General features: G+C 46.7%; 1 protein-coding gene across 1 annotated transcript in view; it reads left to right on the top strand.

Annotated features, from left to right (window-relative positions):
- Nucleotides 1–514: 514 nt before the first annotated feature.
- Nucleotides 515–9,663, top strand: part of QSER1 (glutamine and serine rich 1) — a 34,223-nt gene continuing 25,074 nt past the window's right edge. The window contains exon 1 of the mRNA XM_035118204.3: nucleotides 515–981. Within this exon, the coding sequence (XP_034974095.3) occupies nucleotides 851–981 (131 nt within the window). The 5' untranslated portion in view covers nucleotides 515–850. The remainder of the gene's footprint in view (nucleotides 982–9,663) is intronic.

Raw genomic sequence — 9,663 nt, 5'->3', positions numbered from 1 at the left:
AACCCGAGGCTCTCCAGCATGTACACTCGCAAGCAGAAACTGCTAATCTTGGCTTCCTGGATGAGACACGTGTATGACACTTCTCACGTGGACAGCTTTAAACATTCACAGTTTTGTAAATGTTAGTCATACAAGCTAAAATAGTGCACGAGGGAGGAAAAAAAATCTGAGGAAGGAGTGTCCGCTTGGGTCCAGAACTTCCAGCTCAGTCACTGAAAACCATATTCACCTGCACACAAAAAGATGACAAAGCATTCCCCACCGCACAGCAGCCCACACGGGTCCTTACGGCAGCCCATCCGAAGTATGCAATCCCCAGTCGCCATACCAGGCTTCCGCTACACCGAAGCTTGTCAGTATTTAGGGCTCCTCGGTTATTGCCCGCATTCTGACGCGCCGCCTATCCCGGTTCCGCTCTGTAGGCCAAGCTCACTCCTTCCTCTCTTCCGCCGCCGCTACGATTACGGATCCTCGGCGCCGGCGGCAGCTGCTTCCCATGCTCTGGAGCCCCAGTAAACTCTGGCGGGGGTGGGAGGGACATCCTGGGAAGCAGCAGCAGCCCAACATGGGTCTTCGGCTGGGCTGCTTGCAGCCGCCGCTGCCCTGATTACGAGCCGCCCTCCCGCCCCTCGCGGCGGAAACCGAGGGGAGGGCCGCGTCGGGGGTGGCCGCCGCCGCCGCCGCCCTCCTCCTCCTCCTGCGAGAGTGAAGCGGGGGAGTCGCTCCCACCCGCTCGGTTCTTGCAGCTGCAGCCGCCGCCAAGCAGCGCGGCCGCCTCCGCCCCCTTTCCCTTATCCCCGCGCGCCCAGGCCCCGTGCGGAGCCACGGCGTCCCCTCCTTTCCCGCTCCGATGATGGACAGGAACTACCCGGCGACCCCCAGCTACCCCGACCCGCTGGCTTCGGTCGCCGCCGCCACCGCGTCCTCGCCGCCGCCCTCAGTCTGGGCCTACGAGCGGGGCGCCAGCAGCCTCAAGCCCAGGTAAGGAGGGTCTGCTCTGCAGCCGGCGGCCCGCCTGCTGCGGGGGCTGCGCCAGGAAAGGCCGGGGATTGGGACGAGGCCTCCGGTGCCCCTGGCGCCCGCGGGGCGTGCCCGCCGCTCCTCGAAGCGGCAGAGGCGGCGGCGCTTGGGCAGGCTTCCCTCGTCCCGAAAGGAGAAAGCGGCGGCGGGCAGCCCTTCTCCGGCGCTGAGGTGGGGGGGGCAGGGCGCCGTTGGGGTTTGGAGGCGGGTGTCGCGAGGGGAAGGAGGCTGGGAGGGCGAGAAAATAAGGGGCAGTAAGAGGCGATGAAGGCGGCTCCGTGGTGTAGGAGAGGACCGGGGCGGGGGGCACGAGGGTGATTCGGGGCTGCAGTGCAACCCCCAAGCCACGCTTCTCTCTTTCTCTCTCCTATAAAATCACGCTTTCTGCAACTTGGAGCGTTTTTTTCTTCCGTCCCCTCGCTGTGGGATGAGGGAAGCCACGCATTCCAAAATTAGTCCTCCTTTTCCCTTCACCCCCTCCCCTATTAAAGTGCATTTAAACTACTAAGAAAGCGGGGAACGTTGCCCTGCTTTTCGTCTCCTGCTCCCAAGGGGTGTGCTCGCGCGTGTGTGTTCACCAGGCATGTTGGAGTTCAAGAGTTCGTGTTTACTTTTTACGTTGCCTAGGGGAAGCCCATCTCATACTGTATCAACTTTTGTGTGTGTCGTCTTTGAGATCTTTGGAGGAAAGTGGGGGAAGGCTCCCCGCCCCCATATGTATACAGTAAATCCTAGTGAGCAAAGCGAGGCTTTAAAGGTGTGGCGCAATTTGTTAAACGGCACAGTTTACAGAGGGAAGGAGTGTGAAGAACAATACCGTGTGCTTTGGAGGTTGAAAGCGCAGAGTTGGCAATTGGGGATGGGCATTGCTAACTCTGGATGATCTCATCTTACGCTGCCAGAGTGTGTTTTGGGTTCATCTCATCGCTTCCCAGCATCCTCGCATCATTTAGATTTTATTATGTTATCTATTGTTTTATTATAGATAAAGGCTTATGGTATGTTCTGCTACCGAAGACGCTTTATGCTGAAACTTGCCCAAGAGCATAAAATCCCCAGGGGTTTAACAGGGAGTAAAGCATGGAATAATGAATGTGATCCATTTATATTTCCTTTTGTATTGCTTTTTCATATATGCTGGCAAAGGTGGTTTTACCATGCTGTGGGTATAGTAGCTTTCCCTACTATATATATATATATATTTAAATGTTGGTTTAACTATATTTAAGCAACCTGTGCTTCTTAAAACAAGTGAGGAATTTTGCATGTTGAACCTGAAATCCAGTTGGGTGTTGGTATGGAACAAGTGGGACCTGCAACAAAATGTTGGAGTGGATCTCTGAGCTGGAACAACAGTGGGAGAAATTTGTATCTTCACCAACCAATTTTAAATTATATTAGCTTTCAAATTTTTATGACTTTAACCAATTTTGATGCAGTAAGCAAATTTATAGACAGCTCTTTAACATTGACTGAGGAGCAGTCATCCAGGTGCCTCCCCCAATAATCATTTAGCTTCTTTTAACTTAGATGGGTAAGAATTTTTTTTTTAAGAAAGCGCTGTACAGTAATTAGAAACCATGCTCATAGGCAAAATCAAAAGAGGTGTGTGATGCTTTGGCCCATGAGGAGAACAAGGAAATCTCATTTGCTGGCAGTCAGGCTTTGATAAGCTTGCAAGGCTTGATAATTCCCTGCCTTGCAAGTCAGTCCAAGCCTGCTCACCAGCAAACTACCGGTAAGAGGAGGGTGGGAGAATGAGAACATAGGAGCTGCCTTATACCTACCTAGTCAGGTCATTGGTCCACCTAGCTCAATTTTGTCTACACTGATGGGCAGTGGCTCTCCTGGATTTCAAACAGGCTTCTCCCCCAGTCATACCTGCAGATTAAACCTGGGACTTGCTGTGTCCAAAGCAGGTATTAAACTACAGTCTTTCCCCACAAGAGAATTTTCATTGTTGATGGCCAGGCTCAGAAGAAGAAGAGGAGGAGGAGGAGGAGGAGGAGTTTGGATTTGATATCCCGCTTTATCACTACCCGAAGGAGTCCCAAAGCGGCTAACAATCTCCTTTTCCCTTCCTCCCCCACAACAAACACTCTGTGAGGTGAGTGGGGCTGAGAGACTTCAAAGAAGTGTGACTAGCCGAAGGTCACCCAGCAGCTCATGTGGAGGAACAGAGACGCGAACCCGGTTCCCCAGATTACAAGTCTACCGCTCTTAACCACTACACCACCATGGAGATGGTAAAAGCTGATGAGTTAAAAGTTGGCAAGTGTTTTGTCATGTGCTGCATGCTTTTTCTCATCAGGGGCTTTCACTCACTCCCATAGCCAGGATAATAACTCTGCTTTAAGTCACTTGCCTGATGATAAAGGTAAAGGGACCCCTGACCAGTAGGTCCAGTTGTGACCTGGGGTTGCGGCGCTCATCTCGCGTTATTGGCCGAGGGAGCCGGCGTACAGCTTCCAGCCTGATGATAGGTAAGGGCAAATTGAGGGGAAAATATGTACAGAATTCTTGCTTCAAGGGCCCCAAAGCGGAAGGGTAACTGAGCAGGGGTGTTAGGAGAGGGGCAGTACCTATGGTGGGGGACATGTTGTGTTCCTTCTGGGGTAGTTTGTCCACCTTTGATCCGTATCCTGCACTCAGCTCTCACTTGTGGCTCACAGAAGCTATTGGCAGCCGATAGCAGCCACACCAGGGAACAGCTTCAAGTGGCCGGATAAACCAAGTGAGGGGTGTAGCGGATGGATCTCAAACCCTTTGTGAGTTAGGGACTTTCCTGCATACGAAGACAGGCTCATGTGGTTTGAGCAGATGAGACCAATAGTGGGTCTAATGATCAAGAAGTTGTTTTCTGCACATGCTGCATGTGAGTGGCAGGTAGGGCTTGTCAACCTCGGGAAGAAGGTAGCCCATCTAAGAGAAGGAAAACTCCGGTTCTAAACTTAGGCTCCCTTGCGGGATATCTTCAGGAGAATAAAAGGCTAAGGGCAAAAAACCGAGTATTTGCCCTGCTTTCCTTTGGCGGACCACACCAGCAAGGCCGAGAATGGGGTCTTGTCATCTGAGCAGCCCAAGACCTCCATACACATACAGGGCTTGTGTCCTGTGGAGGTCACTTCAGTGCTCCTAACACAGCGGTTTTACTTCGCCCCCAGAGGCACACTCCATTGTCTCTTGAGACAGATGGATGCCAACAAAGCTGTATTCATGTAGCCTAGATTCCATAACATGAGGGCAGTGCACAGATGCAATCCTCTGTCCCCCTTTGAGGAGGATTTCGCCTTTTGGGGAAGTAAATATTGAGTCTTTGCATGTATTCTGGCTTCCTCATGGTCCTGTTTTGCCTTCGACAGTAAGCATGGGGCCAGCATCTTTGCAGTTACAGGGAGCAAGTGGGACACCACAAAAATTGTAGAAGTGCTCCTGTTCAAAGACCACCCAAGCTTTACCATAGGGAGGAAGGTCACCTTGCCCCTCATATCTTCCCATATCTTCCCATGCTTGCTATATGGTGTTAAGGGAGCTCAGTTTTTGGGGTTGATTGGTAGCTCCAACCCTAAGCATTTTACTGTCTTACGAAGGAGGCGAGTGGTTCTGGATAACATTCTTTTATTCCATCTGAATCCTGTACAATCAAATTCCATGCTTTCCCATAACCTTCTACAAGCAGCACGAGACTTGAGCAATTCCTCCCCGCTTTTTCATTTCCCCCTTCCCTCCTAACATTCTATATCTCATCTGGTTTACTAATACAGTCTGCCTAGCTTTTGCTTCCATTAGGCCCACTTTTCATTCTCTGGAGGAAAGTGGCTGCAGTTCATAAGAGAGTGGAGAAATCTAGGATTTTAGCATAGGTGTGATTGCCTGCCTCCCACCCCTCAAAAAATAACATGTGACAATAAATATAGGAGTTCTTGCTTGTAGGGTTCAAAGTGAACCCAGAGGTTACCTTTCCAGAGAGACAAGTTATTCCAGTGTTTCTCAACCTTATGCCTCCAGCTGTTTTCGGACTACAATTCCCATCATTCCTGACCACTGGTCTTGCTAGCTAGGGATGATGGGAGTTGTAGTCCAAAAACAGCTGGAGGCACAAGGTTGGGAAACGCTGAGTTATTCTATATTTTATTTCCTCTGTCCTCAGTGTTCTGTAGGTCACATATAGTGATGTTAAATTCTCGAGAGTATTCTTTTGACTCCTCAAACTTCTTGAGAGGATAAGTCACCATCTTCGTCTCCACTGGTAACAGAGCTTTCAGTTCCACACTGATCATCTGCAAGATCATAAAGCTAAGTTGACGGTTGTGTAAAATTCAATGAGCTTCTTAGAATCTGTGTTTTCTTCTCTTCTAGGAACAGGTAAGTAGCCGTGTTGGTCTGAGTCGAAGCAAAATAAAAAAATTCCTTCAGTAGCACTTTAAAGACCAACTAAGTTTTTATTTTGGTATGAGCTTTCGTGTGCATGCACACTTCTTCAGATACACTAGAAACAGAAGCAATGAGACCCTTATATATATTCAGAGGGTGGGGGGTGATGGGAATGGGTGATGGGCTGTAAGAGTGGTAAACCTGTTGATGGCTTACCAGCAGCAGTTTTATTACAGAAAAATTTCAGAAACAGACTGGAAAGAGAAATTGCAGAATTGGAAATCATTACCAAGCTTAAAACCACGGAGCCACCTGGGATGAATAAAGACATAGGGTTCTTATCTCATTATGCATGATCAAGCTTTCTTTAGCCTCAGCCCGCAGGACCTATTGCAGTAATCAGCAGTCATTAACAGCCATCAACAGGTTTACCACTCTTACAGCCCATCACCCATTCCCATCACCCCCCCACCACCACCCTCTGAATATATAAGGGTCTGGTTGCTTCTGTATCTAGTGTATCTGAAGAAGTGTGCATGCACACGAAAGCTCATACCAAAATAAAAACTTAGTTGGTCTTTAAGGTGCTACTGAAGGAATTTTTTTATTTCTCTTCTAGGAGTTTTAAGTTATGAGCTACATATGTAAGCTTTCCTGCTCTGTCTATAGTAAGCCTATTCCTTTTTGCTGAATGAATAAGTCCATAAGTACTGAAGTTGCCTTCTGTTGCAGCTGTCGTTGACGGCATATTTAAAATGTCCACACTCCACAGCCACTCTGCTAAGCTTTGAACCAAAGCATGTTCCCTTCCACCAAATCACTGCATCCACTTTTTTAACCAACTTCAATACATATGACTTGCTTAAAAAGTCTTCCTTGGCACGATATGCTGCCAGCTCTGCCAAAATATATTGTGCATTATTTGGTGCATTTGCTGATATTTTGAGATCAATGAACTCAATACCTTGAATTTGTTCAATTCGTGATAAATGAACGCCATTATACTTTGGATCAAGGATATTTGCAGCAAAATGAATTGGCTGCAATGCAGTTCGAAAGCGCGTCGAAGTGCAAGTAGATAAATAGGTACCGCTCTGGTGGGAAGGTAAACAGCGTTTTCATGCACTGCTCCGGTTTCGCCCAGAAGCGGCTTAGTCATGCTGGCCACATAACCCAGAAAAACTGTCTGCGGAAAATGCCAGCTCCCTCGGCCAGTAAAGCGAGATGAGCGCCGCAACCCCAGAATCGTTCGCGACTGGACTTAATGGTCAGGGGTCCTTTACCTTTAAAAAAGTAAAGGTACCCCTGACCGTTAGGTCCAGTCATGGGTGACTCTGGGGTTGCGGCGCTCATCTCGCTGTATACGCCGAGGGAGCCGGTGTTTGTCCTTAGACAGCTTCCGGGTCATGTGGCCAGCTTCTTTAAACTAATATTTAGAAGAACAAGTCTTGCTGAAGGAGAACCAGCATTGCTTCTGCAAGGGTGATTCCTGTCTCACTGACCTTTCAAGAGTTCTTTTGAAAATGTCAACAAACCTATAGAAAGAGGTGATCCAGGCAGCACTGTGTTCTTAGACTGAAAAAAATCTTTTAATGAAGTCCTTCACCAAAGACACCTGAGAAAGCTTAGCATTCATGGGCAGGCCCCTTATTAGAAGGGAGTGATGATGATGATGAGAAGCAGCTGTGATTTGGCTGCTGAGAGTAACTACTGGGTAGGAGAGAATCAGATCTGGGTGGGTTTTTTTGGTTTTTTTGCAAATCAGCTGTTGAGAATGTGCTTCAAGTTTAAAGCAGTTTGACTTTCTTTAATCTAGATGACAGGAGGCGTACATTATGAGAGCTGACAATTCAATGAAATACTGGTTTGTTTACACAGAAGACAATATTTACTTCCTGTGTATCCAAATATATCACATGTGGTGAACATTACTACCTGTTGTGCCCTGAGATAATAGAGCAGGCATCCCCAAACGAGCCCTCCAGATGTTTTGGCCTACAACTCCCATGATCCCTAACTAACAGGACCAGCGGTCAGCATAGCTGCCAAGTTTTCCCTTTTCTCACGAGGAAGCCTGTTCAGCATAAGGGAATTTCCCTTAAAAAAAGGGGATAACTTGGCAGCTATGCCAGTGGTCAGGGAAGATGGGAATTGTAGTCCAAAACATCTGGAGGGCCAAAGTTTGAGGATGCCTGTAATAGAGCATGTTAGTAGCTGCCTACTACTATTTGCACTGCACTATTCATGTTCATTGGGACCCAGGTGGCTCTGTGGGTTAAACCACTGAGCCTAGGGCTTGCTGATCAGAAGGTCAGCGGTTCGAATCCCTGTGGCGGGGTGAGCTCCCGTTGCTCGGTCCCAGCTCCTGCCAACCTAGCAGTTCGAAAGCATATCAAAATGCAAGTAGATAAATAGGAACCGCTACAGCGGGAAGGTAAACGGTGTTTCCGTGTGCTGCTCTGGTTTGCCAGAAGCGGCTTTGTCATGCTGGCCACATGACCTGGAAGCTATACGCCGGCTCCCTCGGCCAATAATGCGAGATGAGCGCGCAACCCCAGAGTCGGTCACGACTGGACCTAATGGTCAGGGGTGCCTTTACCTTTACCTTTATTCATGTTCATAAGATGGGCTTAAGAGTTCTATCAGCAACACAAGATGTGGTCACAATTTAATACTTATGATGATATTAAAACAACATCAAACCTCAGGGTGGATGCAGCAGCTACCATAAGCATTTCCTCAAAGCTCTTTTGGTAGCTTTCAGATTGTTACAGAATAAATCATGGCATTTCCTGATGGATTTTGCCAACTTACAGTAATTTTTGCAAGACTAGAGACAACAGGTCTAATATGAATTAAGTTTGGCGCTGTCATTGTTCCCATTGTCTGTGTGCAATAGGCCATAGTGATAGTGGGGTCTCCAATATTTGTAATTTGGGCAGATTGTAAGTGCTGAAAACTAAATTGAACTTGCTCCAAATTATATAGTGCAAAATCTGCCAGAATGCCATATCTTAGTACTTACCTAGCGGATGTGGAGAATATATGCACAGTTTCAGATGCAGCAGAATAAGACCCCCTTTGCTGGCATTTTGCTTAAAAACATTTTTTTCTCTTGGCCATGCGTTGGTTTTTTTCTTGAAATTGTTCATTAACATAAGTGTACCATCAAAAGTGGTATCAGTTATGTACTGGTTCTAGATTCTGTCTCTGCTTTTCCAATTGTCTTTTTTACTCTTTGTTAACCATAAAAAAATTCCTTCAGTAGCACCTTAAAGACCAACTAAGTTTTTATTTTGGTATGAGCTTTCATGTGCATGCACACTTCTTCAGATACCTTCTTCAGATGCATGCACACGAAAGCTCATACCAAAATAAAAACTTAGTTGGTCTTTAAGGTGCTACTGAAGGAATTTTTTTATTTTTACTTCGATCCAGACCAACACGGCTACCTACCTGTAACCAGATCTTTGTTAACCAGTTATAGATAAGCTTTCCAAACTTGTGGTTCCTTTCCATTTGCTGAATTTGTTTATTGTCTTGCAAAAACACCTGTATAGTACAACTCCCATGACCCTGCCGTTAGTATCATATGTTCTATTCTCAGAATCAAAGCGTTGCTGTGGGTAGAGCAGAAACAACCGTGTAGCAAAAATAAAAATAATGTACTCATTCCTTGCTTCTGATCATTCTTTAGATGACATTGCCATCTTTAAAGAATAAGTCCATTCATTTCTCTTCCTGGAAATCAGTGTCTTCTGTAAATAAATCAAATGTGTGTTTTATTGCCAGGTATAGCCTTGACAAGCCTTTCTTTTGTTCTGTATCATTTGAATTGGTTGGTCATCAGATTCTTAGTAGAATTTATCCTGTGGGTCCACCTTACCAAAAGAATTCTTCAGAAAAGCTGTTCCTGCCCTTTGTTATGTTAATTATTGGAGATATTGACAAAGCAACTGGCTCTAGATATTCATTTGCATGCCCAAGGGAGTCATATTTGCTGTAGAGCAGGAATGGCTGGCTGTTCTTTTAGTGCCATATTGCTTTGTTACCACATGAAAGGGTCACATGACAAAGGTGCTCAAAATCCTATAACATAAAGGAACTGAAATTAATTAATGGAATAGAAAATGAATTGAAAATGAATTCCCAATTATCCCTCACCATTAATTTAATACTGCCTGCCTTCTCAGTTGCCTTTTAAAGAACTCTCTCTCTCTCTGTCTCTGTCTCTCTCTGTCTCTCTCTCTCTCTCTCTCTCTCTCTCTC

Source organism: Zootoca vivipara, chromosome 1 (assembly GCF_965207765.1).
Source record: "Zootoca vivipara chromosome 1, rZooViv2.hap1.1, whole genome shotgun sequence".
NCBI lineage: Eukaryota > Metazoa > Chordata > Lepidosauria > Squamata > Lacertidae > Zootoca > Zootoca vivipara.
Note: the sequence above shows the minus strand (reverse complement) of the source record. Positions and strands in the feature narration are given on the sequence as shown.